At 36.7% G+C, this 17,269-nt stretch overlaps 4 protein-coding genes and 1 long non-coding RNA gene across 13 annotated transcripts; 2 read left to right on the forward strand and 3 right to left on the reverse strand.

Annotated features, from left to right (window-relative positions):
• Window positions 1-200: 200 nt before the first annotated feature.
• LOC135163064 (coiled-coil domain-containing protein 18-like) lies at window positions 201-2,323 on the reverse strand. 3 transcript variants are annotated; one of them, XM_064122211.1, is made up of 6 exons: window positions 2,158-2,323; window positions 1,902-2,061; window positions 1,703-1,844; window positions 1,234-1,637; window positions 927-1,129; window positions 201-865 (listed from the first exon to the last, which is right to left on the reverse strand). In XM_064122211.1, the coding sequence occupies exons 1-6, from the start codon at window positions 2,208-2,210 to the stop codon at window positions 679-681; spliced, it is 1,149 nt and encodes a 382-aa protein (XP_063978281.1). In that variant the 5' UTR covers window positions 2,211-2,323; the 3' UTR covers window positions 201-678. The 3 variants fall into 3 exon arrangements, with proteins under 3 accessions (XP_063978281.1, XP_063978282.1, XP_063978279.1); XM_064122212.1 differs by having other exon boundaries at window positions 1,703-2,032; XM_064122209.1 differs by having other exon boundaries at window positions 1,703-2,061.
• Window positions 2,324-2,394: 71 nt separating this feature from the next.
• On the reverse strand, window positions 2,395-5,424 carry LOC135163078 (nucleoplasmin-like protein). 4 transcript variants are annotated; one of them, XM_064122234.1, is made up of 5 exons: window positions 5,265-5,424; window positions 4,866-4,981; window positions 4,071-4,284; window positions 3,915-3,976; window positions 2,395-3,241 (listed from the first exon to the last, which is right to left on the reverse strand). In XM_064122234.1, the coding sequence occupies exons 1-5, from the start codon at window positions 5,284-5,286 to the stop codon at window positions 3,134-3,136; spliced, it is 522 nt and encodes a 173-aa protein (XP_063978304.1). In that variant the 5' UTR covers window positions 5,287-5,424; the 3' UTR covers window positions 2,395-3,133. The 4 variants fall into 4 exon arrangements, with proteins under 4 accessions (XP_063978304.1, XP_063978303.1, XP_063978306.1 ...); XM_064122233.1 differs by having other exon boundaries at window positions 3,915-3,991; XM_064122236.1 differs by lacking the exon at window positions 2,395-3,241 and adding an exon at window positions 3,432-3,746.
• Window positions 5,425-6,025: 601 nt separating this feature from the next.
• Bou (boudin) lies at window positions 6,026-8,536 on the forward strand. Its single transcript, XM_064122238.1, has 4 exons — window positions 6,026-6,627; window positions 6,954-7,109; window positions 7,282-7,428; window positions 7,690-8,536. The coding sequence occupies exons 1-4, from the start codon at window positions 6,558-6,560 to the stop codon at window positions 7,890-7,892; spliced, it is 576 nt and encodes a 191-aa protein (XP_063978308.1). The 5' UTR covers window positions 6,026-6,557; the 3' UTR covers window positions 7,893-8,536.
• LOC135163058 (coronin-2B-like) lies at window positions 8,335-17,253 on the reverse strand. 4 transcript variants are annotated; one of them, XM_064122199.1, is made up of 9 exons: window positions 16,979-17,120; window positions 14,761-14,940; window positions 13,605-13,802; window positions 12,632-12,748; window positions 11,568-12,317; window positions 11,176-11,293; window positions 10,868-11,091; window positions 10,341-10,409; window positions 8,335-10,116 (listed from the first exon to the last, which is right to left on the reverse strand). In XM_064122199.1, exons 2-9 carry the CDS (start codon window positions 14,776-14,778, stop codon window positions 9,931-9,933), a joined length of 1,680 nt encoding a protein of 559 aa, XP_063978269.1. In that variant the 5' UTR covers window positions 14,779-14,940; window positions 16,979-17,120; the 3' UTR covers window positions 8,335-9,930. The 4 variants fall into 4 exon arrangements, with proteins under 4 accessions (XP_063978269.1, XP_063978270.1, XP_063978267.1 ...); XM_064122200.1 differs by lacking the exon at window positions 16,979-17,120 and adding an exon at window positions 15,082-15,262; XM_064122197.1 differs by lacking the exon at window positions 14,761-14,940 and having other exon boundaries at window positions 16,979-17,253.
• On the forward strand, window positions 14,121-15,383 carry LOC135163081 (uncharacterized). Its single transcript, XR_010299059.1, has 3 exons — window positions 14,121-14,666; window positions 15,021-15,169; window positions 15,255-15,383. It is a non-coding gene; the product is annotated as an uncharacterized LOC135163081 (long non-coding RNA).
• Window positions 17,254-17,269: the final 16 nt, after the last annotated feature.

A 17,269-nucleotide genomic window follows, 5' to 3' on the forward strand; every position in this document is an offset into this window, starting at 1 on the left:
ACTTGTAGTTCATGTACGAGATATTAATCAGTTTTTTAGGTTTGCTTTCCATTGAACGAGTGGAAGAGGTGAATTTTCTCTTGTGTATTGGAAAAAAATAGACAATCTGTTCGCGATTGAGAAGACAATAGACGAGACTAACGCAACACGGTATCCGCCCACGAGATTGCTGCCCTCATCCTCTGATGCTCAAATGATTTAAAAAAAAATAAGAATAAAGAGATCGAAATAATTGCCAGAAAGTCCATTATCTCTTTCACACCCCATTCCACCCCCACCATTTAATTATTTTGATACCAGATAATCAACTTGCGAGTTAATCCAATTTCAGTCTGACTGAAAAAAGTTAGAATTATTTAGAAACTAATAGTTTATTTACAATTAAATACTCTTATCTGGTGAATAAAATTCAACGACGTCGATGCCCATCCCTCTTGACTCTCCAACAATTACCAGTTATGGTTCATTTTTATTCAGTTATTATTTTGATGTCATTGGTGATTAAATGAAGAATGATTCGCACTTCTGATTGTGAAGGCAATAATAACGATAGAACTATATTATATTGAAGAATTCGCCCATTAGAAGACAAATTTACCCTGAGAAAACACGAGTGAGCACTAGTTTCAAAAATAGACAATGAATGAGAACATTTGAATATGTTGAACCTGTGTGGAATTATTTATCAAATGTTTTTGTGGAGTCGTCACTTTCTCTCAACATATCTTCTCTCTTTTTTGTACACGATTTTTGGATAATTCCTGGAGCACTAGATGTCTGGTCTGTTTTTATTGGGCATTGTGATAGGCTCTTGAAATAATTCTGGGGCTTTTTTGAGTGTTTCGAGGATTCATTTTTACATGATCTGTAAATATTACGAATCTCTGGGTTTAAAAGTGATTGTGTGAGAAGGAGAACAGACTTACAGATGTGAAAATTCTTTATCAGCTAGAATATTCCTCTTTTTACTGTTGCAAGCACTCAATTTAGCCATCGTTCGGGTGTCTATATCGATCATCTTCGGTTTCTGTGACTGGCTCTTCAGCTTTTCAATGTTCAGGGTTAATTGTTGAATGTGAACCTTAAGGGTAGCATTTTCGTACACTAATCTGCTATTTCTTTGGACTACCTATTGAATATAAACTTTAATCATCAATAACCAGAGATCAGCAAAAAAAATGCAATAGTTTGTCTTTTTAAAAATATTTTGTCGAGCCCAAGAAAAAAGACAACCTGAAGGAATTTAGCTTTGCTGATAGGCAACGGCTCCTGAAACTTCTCGGAAACAATGATATTGAGCTCCTCTCTCGCCTCATCCAATTTCTCCATCATTTCAGCAATCACATGGAGATGATCCCTCAACAAACCATTCAATTTCATGCTCAACACGTCCCTCGCGTCCTTCATCCTCAAAAATTTGATACACAAATTATAAGTCGTTTCATTCTTCACCACTAATTCATCCCTGATCTCCTTATTCTCCTCTTCCAACGCCTCTCGCATCCTCTCCAACTCCCTATACTGCTGGAGATGGAGCTTGGAAGTGCTACCAATGCACTTGATCCTGTGGTTCTCCATCTCCTGGCAGAAGTGCTCTTTCTCTTTCTCGTAAAAAAACCTTTCATCGTCCAGCTGTTCTGGAATAAAAGCAGACATCTTTTTTTTATGAAATGCCATCATTGATTTATCACCATGTCCATACGTTTTAGATTACGATTGCATCTCTGTTGCTTCTTAACTTCAGAAATGATCCTCTCGTTGTCGATTCGCAGATTATCCAATTGACGATCCTTCAGATGGTTTTCATTTTCCACTAGTGTGATTTTCTCTGTCAATTCCTTCACCTTTAAAAGAACAGTCAGATGAATAATTGAAGTTGGTGTGGAGCCTGTCACTTGTACCTGCTGACGCAGACGACCAATTTCATCCGGAGTTATTTCATTGAAGTCATGGGCTCTTGAAATTTCTACATTCGATGAGATATTCTGCATATCACGATGAGTAGGGCCATTCGAACCATACGCTGGTACTTCTAAAGATTTTGATGACTTTGTAAAGCTCCTATCAAATGATACAATCAGTTGACGAAGAAATTAATGAATATTTATCATGGCCTAGCCAGCCATCCTTGGACAGTGTGAAGTTTGTCAAATTAACCTGAAAAGTTTAGCTGTCACTTTCTGTCCGGATCTCGTTATTCTCTTCTTCATTTAAACATATTTCGGTCTGGTGACCAGTTCTTCTTGCGTTCCTCATACCAATATCAAATACAACTTGTCAAAAATAAACTAGTCAGGGAAAAAAATAATATCAAAGAAATTGGGCAATCAGAACGACGAGGGTCACCTCAGAGAGAAAAGACTGACGATTCTCACTCAATAATTGGTCGAATAATTTATGTGAAATGTTCTTTTTTATTGTATCGCTTATATGTACAAAATAGGTGTACAGAGTGTGCAGTCGATCGCCGAGAAATACCTGTGGCTAGTCATTAAGATGTCCTTGTAAAGCACAGGCTTTCGGTGTTTTTTTTTTACACAAAAATCACATAACACTCGTGACCTCTCAATAAATGTACAAACCACTCGTTGGAAATGGAATGACTTGAAATGTCTTCAGACAATTGACGTTATTCTTTGAATATTTCGATGAAAAAAAAATTATAGAAATTACATGACAATGATTTATTAACTTGTATTTGAATCTGGAAGAGCTGACAGTATGAACGATGAAGACGACTTGAAAGTTGAGCATTACTTTGATAATTCTTTAGCACTGCTAGGATTTAATGATCATAAAAGTTATTCTCACATTTTTTTTGTTTAAAAAAATTGGGAGTGACAAAAAAGTAAAATGATTTTCAAACGATGTACAGTCTAATGACAGTGTCAAGTATTTAATGGCTAATTCTGTTTTTTTTTTTTTATCAATTCGTCAACTATAATAGTAAATGTCGCACAGTTGTGGTGGCTCTATTCCTGTCTCATTAAATATCCGAATAATCCGATGGTAAGATTAGTAAATTCGTACAAATGCACGGATGATGGTCAATGAACTTACGCGTTATATCTTAGCCTAAAATATGGATTTTTTTTCTCTCTCACAGGCCACAATGCAAAACACGACAGTTACTTTATTTTTTCTTGTTCTTGTTAGCCTGATTTTTGTTTTTGGCCGGAGTTGACAATTTGGCATGCTTCTTTTTGGGTTCTTCGTCCTCGTCGTCCTCAACCTCTGTGTCCTGTCATCATAAAATAATATTCAACTTTAATCTTTCGATAACTCAAGGAATGAATTAATAGTTTCACTGATGAGAGAAAATGTAATCTCACCTTTGGATAAAAATAAATCGATTTTCTTGTATAAACAACCTCGCCAAGATGGAGTGAAAGGACTTAGATATATCGAAGAGATGAAAAATAACACGTAAATTAGATTTTTAAATAAAATAATTTATTTTATCGATGAGAATTTTTAAGTAACACAAAGGGGACATTGTGAATACCAGGATTATAACTTTTTATTACTCGTTATTTTAATTTTATGACGATCGTAGAATGTATTTTAATTTTTTTTTTTTCAATCACCCTCAGACAAAAACTTAAATCTAAACAAAATGAATGGTTATGAATTATTTTGCTGGTATCGCACTAAACGCATTACTTGTCTATAGCCTCATCCATCTTGGCGCGTTTGGTGCCATTTTTTTTACCATCCGCGGTTTGCTTTCGTTTCTTTTGTGCAGCCTGAAATATTTATTTCTATTTTATATACAATACCTGAATTTGCCAATTTATTTTTTTTCTTTCATTCTCATTTTTTAAAACTCTCAAATCAATTACAATTGTCTTGAGAATGATGAGATAACGTGCATGAAATAAAAATTAATATGAGCATTGACTGAGTCTCCTTACCTTTTCGTCATCCTCGTCGTCAATGTTCTCCTCCTCCATTTCATCTTCTAAGTCATCGAATTCTTCCATGTGAGTTCCTGATTGGTAAATGATTCAATAAATAACCAAAAAAATGCAATGGACAGACCAATGATTCTGAATGAAAAACAAACTTACCAAGAAGATTGTGTCCAACTATGTGAACTGGTCCACTTCCCTTGATAAGTGTGAAAGTCACTGGTGGATCGGGAAAGCTGAGATCGAGAGTTATTTGTTCGGTCTTTCCTCGTTCCAAAAGGGCAATGGGAGTCTTGATAAGTCCCTTGAGTCCCATGGCCTCTACTTGCAGGACATTGAGCTCACCAGCCTTGGCTTCCGGTCCCAAAAGTGCCTGAAATAAAAGCCCATGCGTTACTTCTCTCAATAATCCCGAAAATTTCACCCAGCAATGGTTTACAATTTCCAATATTTTGAAGTCCTTGAACACTTAATTTGCCCTAGAGAAAGAATAAATTCCCTCACGATTTGACCTCTGAACTCGGAAAAAAATCCGAGTACGGGATTTAAATAAAATTTATTCCCAGTAGTCATAATTTAACATGGATTTTCTCCAGAAGTTTTTATCCACTAAGAAATCCGATAAGGAAAAGATCCCACGAATTAATGGCTGAAGAAATACACCCAAACGATCGTAATTAATAATTGGCGCGCAAACTTATCTCAAACAATGGCGTCGAGGCTGGCATTATAACCGTCGTGAAGAGTCAATGCCAGCAATATTCTACAAATTTCTTCCACTATTTTCAAGTCAATGAAGAAAAATAAGATGAAAAAATTGACGAATTGTGAGACAAAAAAAGGCGAATGCAGGTAACAATGGGAAAATAATATCGAACGTCGGCGTCAGGATCGCAAACCCCAAATGTTTCTTGGAACCATAACTCAAGGCTAAAACTACATGACCCGACATACCATTTTGATGATGAGTTTTTGGTCGACGCCAAAATGCTGGTTGCCGCCTTCGGCGTCGTCATTTTTGTGTTCTGGATCCCAGACCTCACTGGACTTCTCTCCCACCAGTTCGACTCCTAAAAAAAAAATAAAAAATTCACCCATCAGTTACGACTTCCCCATAATGCCCCCGATGCCAATAGATTCGATTTATGAGGCTCGAATGAGAATTAATTTTTGTATAATTCATCGAGGGCTTTGAGTCCCCACTAAGAAAGAAGCACAATGGCCGAAAATCTGCCGGCGTCGCGTAGCCAATGCGTTCATCACCTTCCACCGTATATTTCACCGAAAGTAAAAGCACTCATGAATAAATAACACGTTGAAGATAATATCCCGATGCCGGTAATCAATATTTACCATAAAGATATTCCTCCGCCATGACGATTGAATTGATATAAACGGATACTGGTTATTCAACAAAATGCAAAGTGATTATAACGTGCCTGCGTCGAACAACTGTGCGACTGACGTGAGATGCGAAAAATTTGTGAGAGACGCTGGGCAAAACCCCTCTGTTGGCGCATCACCAAGTCTGAACCATAGGCACAGACTAATGAGATGATTGAGACCAGCAACCGCCACATGAAAATCATCCAACAACTAAATTGTCCAATATTTTACCATAAACTTATCTCACATGCCAACGGACAAATTCCCTGCACCTAAAACAAGATGTCAATGGTAAAGTTAATCATTGAACAATTGTAATCAAACAATTTGGCTGTACGAGGTCACTTTTTAGAGGGCAGATAAAGAAGATTGCAAAAGCAGTTATCGACATGTCGTTATGTCAGTTACCCTCCACGGTCAATTCAACTAACAGCAATCAGCTCTAAACGTGTACAAGTTGACAATTGATGAAACAAAATGTACGTTGAAATGGTTTTCATACATATTTTCTATTTCTCAAGCTGTTTTGGCTTAAAGAAGACTATAATAAAGGCTCACGCCAATATTAGTAGTGACACCGGCGTGGGAGGCGCCACAGTCTATGCTGTCGGTTGGCGACGACAAAAAAATTTGTATGTAGATAACCGACAGATCATTTCTTGTCGAAATATTTTGAGCTCACTACAACCAGGTACACCTGTCAGCTATCTACATACGAATTATCCTGGAAGCATGAAATACTATTTTCCACGATTATCGAATAAAATTTTTCATTACAATTAGTACAATGAAGTTCTGCGTCCATTTAACCGAAAAAAGTGAGGTTAGGATCATCCTTTTCCGGTCCTAGGGGCGTGAATAAATAATTCAACGGCTGAGTCCTACGACCTGACTCCTTATTTATACTCCTGAAACATCCAACTCCAAAGAATTGTTAAGAGACAAATTTAGGACGAAAAAGTAGAGAGAAAAATCTTGTTACAACATTTTTAAACACATGGGCCCCAGAACCTATGCTACAATCAAACATCTTACACAACAGCGACTACAGTGCTGCAGGTGCAGCGTGCAGGTTCCCCGCTGTCTTCTCCCACCTTTTCTTCGGGGCGATGCCATGCCATGACGCATTGTGGTTTGATCAGTCATTGAGCGTTACGTCCACTAGTTCATGTCTCACCTCCCCGTGTTTACGTGCCCCCACGTTTGCCTGAAATTGTTTTTCAATATTTTCGAATGTTTTTCTTAATAGTGTGAGCCAAGATGAACCGTTCTAACCCGATGAGTCGGTATTTGTTGATCCTGTGCCTGTTCGCTGCTTCCTTAGCACCAGGTGAGTGTTTTGGAAACTTCCTCGCATTCATGTGGGTGCGGTCCACTTTCAATTGATGAAAATTCCAATGTTTTTTGGACGATGCTGTTTGACAAATTGAGACGTGTGATGACGTTAATTCGTGATGAGTTTATTTTTTGTTGATTTTTCCTGATGAGAAAGTTAGTGAAAGTTGAATGGGATTTTTCCTTGTGAAGTATTGTTTGAACTAGTGTTTGTTTATTTTCTTTTGCAATGAGAGATGAAGTAATACTTAACATTTTAATTTTTAATTACTTTATTTTGTTTATTTTATATTTGGTTTTTCCTTCCCCTTTCTTCGTTAGCTAGAGCAATTGAGTGTTACCGATGCGAGAATACGAGCGGTAAAAACCCGTTTCAGTGTAATGAGCTCCTATCAGACGATATCGATATGGTACCAGAGCCCTGCGATGATGTCTTCGGAGCTCAGTATTGTGTCAAACATGTGGGACGTTTCGAGGGTAAAAACATTGTTGAGAAAGAATTTTTCGGGGTTTGCAGGCAAAAATTAATCTTACTCCTACTAATTAGGCATTGCTAACCTCTTACACTTAATAACCATGCATGTTAATTAATAATTTTAGCTGCGATAGCTATAACGTTACTAATTTGTCGTTGGTTTAATGAATGGAGCACTCGGCATAAAGTGCTATCAGTGCACATCAGCCACTGAATGGACCTGTGGGGAGGGCTTTCTCACTGAGGAGGCACAACAACCTGATAGCTGTGATCATGTATTTGATGCTCGGTATTGCATTAAAACCACTGGACGTTATGGAGGTTCTTAATTAGCGTTACACTAACACTGGGCTGTCTCCCTGCACTTTATGGGTATTCAAGTACCAAAAGTATGAGTTGAAGAGTTGTGGGTCACTTTGGACACTTGGCAATTAGTTAACATGAATAAACAAATAGATAAATAAAGCAATACATACTTCTGGTGCATGAAGAGGAATTCTCAATCATTTCTTGCTTTTAATTTAATGTTAATTAGTTAAAGTTCTTCTAGTACTGTATTTTGATTAAAAAAATATTAATTAGGAGGCATTGGAACGAAACGTTACTGCTCATCAGTTCACATGGGGAACTTTTGCGATTACGTAGAACACGTCGGTGATTCGTTGGAATACAGGACCTGCATCTACACCTGTTCCTCAGACGGTTGCAATCCAGGGAATCGAGTTACAAGTTCAGGAATCTCCTTGATTACGATCGTCACACTTCTGTACACGTTCAGTAGATGAGCATGAACAAAATAATCGTTTAAATCCGTCCTAGACTCTCATATTTTAAGTGAATATCATTCCGTCCCGATACAGACATTAGAAGACAATTTTTTGTCAGTGATACGTCATTTCAAAAGAGCAACATTCCAAACGTTTTGAAAGGGGGATTTTGCTTTAGAGTTTTATTCAGGAGCATATTATCGACCGGGGAAAAATTCTGACGACCCAAAACTTCTAGTTGAGATGTTGCCATTGAAATGTCGTGCACTAGACAAGTGGAGCATGTTTATTTACTGCTCTAGAATTTTTACAAGATTTTATACGAATAATTATGTAAGTAAACTATATGTTGGCATTCAACGTATTAATTTCAGGGTATTAGACACTGATGACGAGCCATTAATTCTTGAATTATTTATAGACTCGAAAGAAAATGTGAAAAATAACATGCATCTTCATATTACGAACACTCGACTTCTTTATTCTGCACATAACCTACAAATTATAAAATGATTCGGATTTATATTTCTACAAATGTATATCAATTTGTACGTACAAATACTAAGTGTTTTAGCGTGATTGTGTTTTTTTAAAATTAAATGAAACAGTTCTGGTCGTTTGTTGAATTATAAAATATTCTGAATATATGAATCGACACTTTCTCTTTGGCATTTGTGGCTTTATTTCGTAGGCTTAAGGCAACACACGTGTGATTACGTCTGGCTAACTTCCAATATTTTTTATGTTTATTTCGCCTGTTCGTATAGACCACATTGATCCAAGTGGTACGAACTATTGATACATTTAAACAAATTTTGTTCTAATTGTGTGGTTTAATTGATTGGGTCACCTTTAAGGCAAATTTCCAGAAAACAGTTTTTTCTTACTCGTCTGAAAAGGAGAATTTTTATGACTAAAAATTTTACTTTTTACACTTGTAAGAAAATATTGTTTTGGGTGCCATTGTCCTGAGATAGAACCTCAAATTGTTTAAAGGTGATCCCATTACAGAATAGAATTCTAATAAATTAAAAAGGCAGCATTTTTATAAATGTCATTTCAAGGCACAGCTAAATTTCATGCTCTCATTAAGGGAGAAATATGGAGACACAACCGGTTTTTATCCAGGAAGAGAAAAACTTTTGAAACTTTTCTCTGAATTAAGAAAATTGTTGGCGATTAAAAAAATTCATAGGCCATTGTTACCAGTTCTTTTTCGGATGAATTATGAAATTGATGGGATGAATGGGGGGCGAACACAAGAAATTAGCTAAATCCACAACATCAAGGTATTAAAAATACATATAAACATTGTAATATAGAAATCAGTACAAATTGATCTGAGTAATTGTTGTAGATTGGTTCTCCTAATTCTACATACTCCACAAACATCAAATTCTACACCACAAAATACTCGTAAGCTGCAAAAATAAAGACGATCAGAAGAATTGATATGCTTTAGAATAATAAGTTCCAAAATTCATTAAGAAAACCATTACAGAGGGAATGGTTTAAAAACAAAGAAAAGTAATTACACGAGTGAATCACAGAGTCGACTTAATCTAAAAATGTCAATAAAATGTCAATTAAAATAAAATCATTCTGTCGTCCTCAAATCGTTAAAAAATTAAAACAAATAAGTCACTGAACAATGATTAGGTCCATTTCATATTTTTAATACAATAATTACCGCAAACGACGAATGCAAAGCGATGTTTCTCTCGGCACAAATTCTTTATAGAGTTTCAGCACAAAGCATACCAATAGCATTTCATTTTCGATCCCAATTCGTCAGAATGGTGATTCGCCTTCTTTTCATGAATAGAATTTACCAGACGAAAGAAAGTGGGTAATAATGATTTCAAGCTCACTTTTTACGACAGCTTTCTTTTCAAAATGAAAAGAACAAAGGGAAAAATTATGAAGAAAAAATCTAGAATGCATTTTTGAAAAAATATCGTCTGGAAAATTTTATCCTAGAAAAGTCGGTGAAGCCTCAGAATGATTTTCCCTCAACTGAACTATTTTGGTATTAATAATACAGTAAAAAATTATCTCAATTATTCTGAAGTTTTCTCAGCTGCTCTTCGAGTTCCTTGACCCTCATCTGCTTATTAGCAAGCTGTCGTCTAATTAAACGGAGCTCGTCAGTCTGTCTGGCATATGCCAGCCGTAATTCAGCTTCATTGTTCGGTATATCCACGGACTCCATGATCTTGTTGTCGTTGAGGGGTGCATTGTTCTGGATATCAACAAAATGTCATTGAATTTTTAACATTCCTCCTCCAACAGTGAAACATTGACAATCATTCCAAGTGTTAATCACTGAATTAGTTGAGCACATGAGCGATTATGTTAAGTTAGGTTGATAAAATTTAATGGGCCAGAGTCGTGAATTTGATATCGATGATCAATGGGTCCTAAGCTAGATTAGTTTAATTTCGGGGTATAAATAGACAAACCTACCTTGCAAACATTGGTATACGCCCCGAACTTGCTAACGAGCTCATAGAATTGGGTGCTACATCTTGTTGGCTTGATGGACCATGCAAAGTGTTAGTGTGTTAGATAAAACTCAATAAAACAATACAATACAGTAATACATATCATTTACAATTACGTGAATAATTTGCTTATCAAATTCCATTTGCTGTTTCGTTGTTCATCGTGTGTCGGTTAATGATTGTAATTTTTTATTGTTTATTAGAGATGAAGAATTGCTTCAATTGTTGAAGAATCGATAGTTTTTTTTGTTTAAAATAATATAAAATGAATTTATTAGGAAATTTTTTTCATTAGCTTAAATGACACACAAATCCAGTTTACTAAAATAATAAATTAAAAACTTTGTGGAATATCTCTGATTGTGAAATAAGCATCACACAGAAGCAGAGCAAAGTTGCAGTTAATTGACGAACAAATTCTCTCCGTGAACAAAAAAAAATCATCGAACAAAATCACAAATATCGAAATACAAACGATTGAAGACTCACCTGGATGGTCACGTGGCCGAATCTCTGTTGCAGCTGATGGATTTTCGTGCTCTGATTGTTCGATGTTTTTTGGCTCTTCTCAATGTCTAGAGGATCGATTGGCCGATAGTCGGGAATCGTTTCTGTCGATAGAAATGCGAATTTCTTCTTTGTGTTTACATCGGCAGCGGGGATTGACTGAGGGGGTTTGTACACTTGAGGCTTATGTGTTGTGATGCCTCCACCTGTGGGATCAATGAAGGGAAATCCATTAGTTAATAAAATCGTTGAGTGGTTGAACGCAGTAATAGTGGTTGTGGGGCACTCACCTGTTTTTAGGGATATCAGGAGGGGTGGACTGTTGATTCCACTGATCCAATCTTTCGCTGATAATGCGGGTGTGGTACCCACTGTATCTGGATACAAATCTTCTTGGAACTGATCACTCTGTTGATTAAAAAGATAGGATGCAATTGTCAAAGTGCACACGAATTATTAATTAAACAATCGGAAAATTCGGAAAACTGTTGGCTATAGGTACACTCATGAAAAAAAAAGCGTTGAAATTGAAACCTGGCTTTATTCTTCGAGCGTTTTTAAATGGAGATTAAAACGGGAAATTGTAGAGTAATTTTCCAAAACCATATTCAGAGTATATTTTAAGTTGCCCATAAAAACCACCGTAAAGCGTATGAAACCGAAAAAAAACCCCTGACATTACCTTCCTGGGAACAATCATAGAAATGGGTTCACACATTCCCCTGGTGGCATGGAGCTTGAAGAATCTGAAGACTTCGCAAGTGCTGGTGTTAATGCCTCTCTTGGGCATGATCCCCAGTCCTCTCTGAGGATTTCCCGAGATAAACTGGCTGAGATAGTGGAGCCACGGTGCCTCGTTAACGTACTCGTAGTACCTGATATTGCCATCCCCTTTACCAGCGAGATACACTACATTTGTATCACTATCGCAGAAGGGAAAGACAATTCCACTAGACGAGTCTATGGTCTCGCAGGCCAAGGGGCTTGACAAATCGTGTTGGCTCCAGACAGCATACTGTCTGTCCGAGTGTTTGCTGAAGCCAGTTGTCAAAAGGCGACCAGTACCACCGAGGAACACGACTTTGCTAGCTTTTGTTCCAGCGTGACAGACACCCTCTGAGACAACGATACTTGAACGAGGCTCGAATACCCTCAATTTTTTGTCCTTGCAGGTGGTGGCCAGGAGGCTTCCGTCTCGGTTCAACGACATGCTGTAGATGACGTCGGGATGACGATCGATTATGTTGATCGCTTCACCCCTGTTGATATCCCACACGATTATCAAGTGATCGAAACCAGCGCTGAAGAGAATGTTCTCGGCCACTGGGTGCCATTCCAGGTAAGCCACACGACGTTTGTGGCCTTGGAGCTCCACTAGCCATTCCGTCAGGTTCCGGGATAGACCTCCGTCGGGAATGTGCCAGAGTTTCACCTGTTTTTTTAATAAAAAAAGGCTTTGCAATATTTTTGAAGTAGATATTGGAGTAGAGGCTGGACAAATTCAGTAATTTTGTACAGTTAATTAATTATTTAATAAATAATTCACTCATGAATAATTTATGAACCATTAATTGATCACTCGAACATAGTTTTCCAATTTCTGTTTACAATTAAATCAACAAATTTCCATAGCGATAATAACTGTAAAAGGCTGAACATCTCGAATTTAATACGGAATACTCCATACCTAGGATGAATATTCTCGATTATCATGAAATTAAAATAATTTTAATGAACTTGACTTACGGTACAGTCGTCCGAGCAGGAGGCAATGACATTATCATTGAACGGATTCCACTTGATATCCAAAACGGGTCCAGTGTGTCCCGTAATTCTGTTGGCATTGAAATCGAGTCGCCCAGTCTGGAATGAAGAAAAAAATTCAAATTTAATTGGTAATAGCGACTGAAGATAAAGAAGTGACTGATTCTAAGAATCGATGTCAGTCATTAGATTATGAATGTCAGAGGAAAATGTAACTTAAAATAATTAATCGAAAAAAATTAAATCCGAGAAGAATATGGAAATTTATGGTTCGGGCAGTCAACGTTCGACTAAATCAGGTGAAAAAAGAAATTCGGGAGACAAGTCCACTCAGATTGAAAGTAGACAGATGTAAATAGACTTCGGAGTTCGAAATGAAGAAAAATAGTAGGAGAATAACTGATTTGCTGGGTAACGATTAGCATCGAGAAATAGCTAGTGAAAGTGCATTTTTATTGCCAACGTCAAGTACGTGCCAAACAAAGTGTGGAGCATCTTTCTTATTCTCTTCTTGTCGTCATTAACAATAATTCTAGCCACGCGAGGTGAATTCGCTGACCAAGGTCATTCCGACTAATTCACACATTGGGAGAATGATTTTTGTAGGTTCTCACATGCCTCGAATTCATTAAAAATGCTTAATGAGATTTTTGCTCGAGCAGAAAGTGATATCCTTCCGCTGAACTATCTCCCGTATCTCCTTTTGATTATTTTGTGGGTATTTAATTATTTGTGGAAAATTAATGACGTTATTAAATTTGAGAAATTCAACAAAAAGCTGCTCTTGCCATTTTTTTTTGCAACTGCAGGGGTTTTACACTTAAAAGGGAATTTTAGTTTTTCCCCATTTTCAATTGACTTTTTCTTGTCGTTGGAGAAATGACGTAGAGATTAGCAATTACGTCGACATTAAACAAATGAATGGTAATGATTATTCTCGATCGAGATTACTCACGTTGTCAAGGGGGATGACAAGAAATGCACCACCTCCAGCAACTTCCGTAACAATGGCAAGAAACTTTGGATTAACCGCACAGAATTGCGAGTCATGGGCGTTCTTCGTTATTTTAATATTGTCATAGCACTTATCACGCTTCGCTGGTACACCATAAACATGACGAAATTTGCTGCTACGCACGCCACGAAACCACAGCTGCAATTATCAAATTTTTTATTAGTATAATTTCCGGTGTTACGGGGAAAATTGTTAACAACATTTCCAGGAATTTTCATGAAATTGGCTAGGGAACAAATTACACTCTTGAACTTCGCTTCAACTATTCTGGGAAAATTATGCAAATTTAAAATAGGATATTTTTTTGGTAATTGAAAGTCAATAGCTACCATTTTCATATTTCATGTTTTTAATTTTATTGTATGAAAAAATCCTTCTCCAAACAAACCTTAACAAAAATTTGTCTTAAAATCCAAATCTTCGTTGAAAAAATTATTAAAAAATATTGAAATTCATTTGAACGGTCAATAACTCCATAGCAGGTGGAAAATTCCGCGAACACGCGATGTCTATTTTCTAATGTAATAGAATTTTTCTTGATCTGGGTATCTAGTTTACAAAGCGATCGAAAGTTGTAGAAATTAATGTTCCTTTTAACTGATAATGCCAATTAACCATCAATTGCCCGATTAATGAGAGGAATATTAATTTCTGTCATAGTTCAATGAAATCGATACGAAAGTGATAGCTGAGGAAGTAGTTTTTATCGATCAAGTTGGGAATAGACAGGCCTCGACCCAATTGCACCTATCGCATGTATTATCGGCTAAAGGGTAGTCGTCAACTAGTCGTCACTCTATCCTAGAAATTCCTGGTAGTGATTATTGAGGAAATTTCTAATCATTTCGGAGATACCGTACTACTCAAAAAAACAAAAGAAAATATCAACTCCTTGTTCCTTGCTGATTGTGCCAGGTCAATCTGATTCTAGCGCAATCAGGAATAGCAACAAAAACAATCAAGTTTTTTACATAATAAGTAATTAACAATTAACAGTTCAAGGTACCTTCTATCTATCTATTTATTACCAAAAGAATTACATAGAAATAAATGAGCAATAACTGAAGATGATTAGATAGAGTAATAAAACACTCACCTGTTTATCGTTGGTCATAATTTCCGAGTGTAAATGACCTCACGTATTCATGTGCTTTTCGACAAGTGTGCAGGAGGTAGTTTTTTTTTATTATTGAAATAAATAAAAGCAATTCCCATGCAAAAATTGAAACAAAACTGCGAATCTCTCAATTTCCGGTGCTTCCGGCAACTGGAGTTACTGAAATAATACGAAAACAATGCAGAATACTAACTACAAAATAATAATTGATATATTGTGTTTGGTGCACTTTTATCCAGAGGACTGCGATTATTTCGTGGGGAGGGGATTCTTCACTCTTGCCAAGCACTCAACACTCACTGAGTTACATCTGGTTGAAGAACGAAGGCCTGTTAACGCGGTCTCCCTTCTACCGTTTCTCGTTGCCGTTTAGCTCCATGATAGCGGGGTATGAGTATAGCTTATAACGGAGCAAGTGTAAACATTCGTCGGTGACTGTAGTTTATTCAGTAAATTTGAAATTTTAATTCCAGGGGAGGAAGCAAGACCTATTAATTGGATGAAGAACTTGGAGATAATATTGTATCCCAGTTCGAGTTAAATTATTGAATTGTTGATTTAAAAATAAATTAATTTAATTGTAGTTCAAGTCTGGATACTGCGATTTTATTTAGACAATCGGAAATTCATAGTAGTACTAAGATTAATGTTATTGAATGGATTGAAAAAAATTAGAGTTACATATCAGGCAAGGTATTTAAAACAGGAAAATCTCTGAATCTAAGCCAAATATCAAATTTTTCGTAATTACCTCTTTTGTCAGGCGAACCAAGGACTACAAAAAAGGTATTAACAAAAAATTTGTCATCTCTCTCGGACTTCAAGATATTCATGGAAAACGAGCAGTCGAAGTGAAGAGTAAAATCAAAATGAGAGGAGTGAATTCAATGAAATTGCTGTAGAGAACCATCATTGAATAACTTGTTCGTTCGAGACTTTTTACTCTGTATTGCATTGAGAAAATCAATAAAAGAAATGGGGAAATCAATCAACCGAAGATGCTTAAATTTCACTGACAGGGAAAACACCCGATAAAACCAGAATTTCAAACGGCGACTGAATAAACCACAGACTGGATTAAAAAAGTCATCATTTGGCTGAGGGAAACTGCGTGTCCCTAATTCGTTGCGATGTCATACCAATGCGAGAAACTAAACGAATATGAGAGTGAGCTTTCGCCAGATGTCCCCGAGGATTTCCATAAATCAAACAGGAATTAATATATTCGCATGGGTGAAATTTTGATGATGGCCTGTGCAGAAATTAGTGAAATTTTTTTTTATCATTCTCGTTGGGATTAATTATACACATTGGTGGTACCTCATCATTCCCAGGGAACACTCATTAAAAGGAGAGAGGGGTGATGCTGATTAAAGTGGGGGAGGTATTTTTAGTACTAGGCCAAAATCGATTCTTCAGGATCGAATTGCAAGTGGCGGTCAGGTAATTGTTGATTTAAACTTGGAGCACGACGCACCCCCGGTCTTCGCAATCGTAATAAATAAGATATATATGTGGGTAAGTTGAATTCAATCTTCAGATTTTGAAGTCGTAAAATAATGAATTAAATTAAATTTCCAGCAACAAATTTTGATCACCAAAAGGCAATTGAGATTTTTACAGGATAGTTATTATTTAAATATTTGTTTATATTACCTCGGGGATCTCTGCTACATAAATTGTGCCATTATGGAATATTTACAACATAATGTACAGCAATAAAATGGTCAGTCAATCAAAGAATGAATAAACTTCAAATTGGGAGCATTCGACTTAGTTTCCCAGACTCTGTGACACTTCCTGAGTCATTAAACTCATCCCATGAACCTCGACTACAATAAAATCATGGAAGAATGTCAGGGAGACACGTGCGAAAAAAAATGACCAGACAAAATGAGAAAATCTTGTACAAAATTTATCCCTGGAAAATTTTTTCTGTAACAATACATATGCATGAATTGAAAAGCCTAAAATATTGAAGGGAACTTTCCAAATGTTTCAATAAAATACCTAGAATCTTATTACTGAATTGAATTTTGCTCCTACTGGAGTGAAAAACGCCGGTGAAGAGCTACACCGCAACGATCAACATAAAAGCAGAAGGAATGTCTACAGCAGGCATACATCATCCCCGATAATCATCAATCCTCTCATAACACAGAAATATTGAATGACAATTAGGAGAGCGTTGTCTTACTCTCTCGCTGGGCTTATAGCACGCTCTCGCGTCGACCATATTGTTCAACAAGTTGAGGGGTTCATCCTTGTCTTCCTGGCTGTATTTTGACTCCAAAACTTCCTTCATGTCACGCTCACGCACGCTGTGACCCATGTAAATACACCGCTGCACTCTCAACTTTACGGTTCACTTCGAACTCCTCCCTTCTCTTGTTTAATTGAATCTGGCTTTTATTTTTATTTTCCACTCCCCCACTTGCCACTGATAATTCTCCGCAAAAACTGGGGCTTTGTCGGCGGCACCAGCACC

The sequence above is a fragment of the Diachasmimorpha longicaudata genome, chromosome 5 (genome assembly GCF_034640455.1).
Source record: "Diachasmimorpha longicaudata isolate KC_UGA_2023 chromosome 5, iyDiaLong2, whole genome shotgun sequence".
NCBI classification, from domain to species: domain Eukaryota; kingdom Metazoa; phylum Arthropoda; class Insecta; order Hymenoptera; family Braconidae; genus Diachasmimorpha; species Diachasmimorpha longicaudata.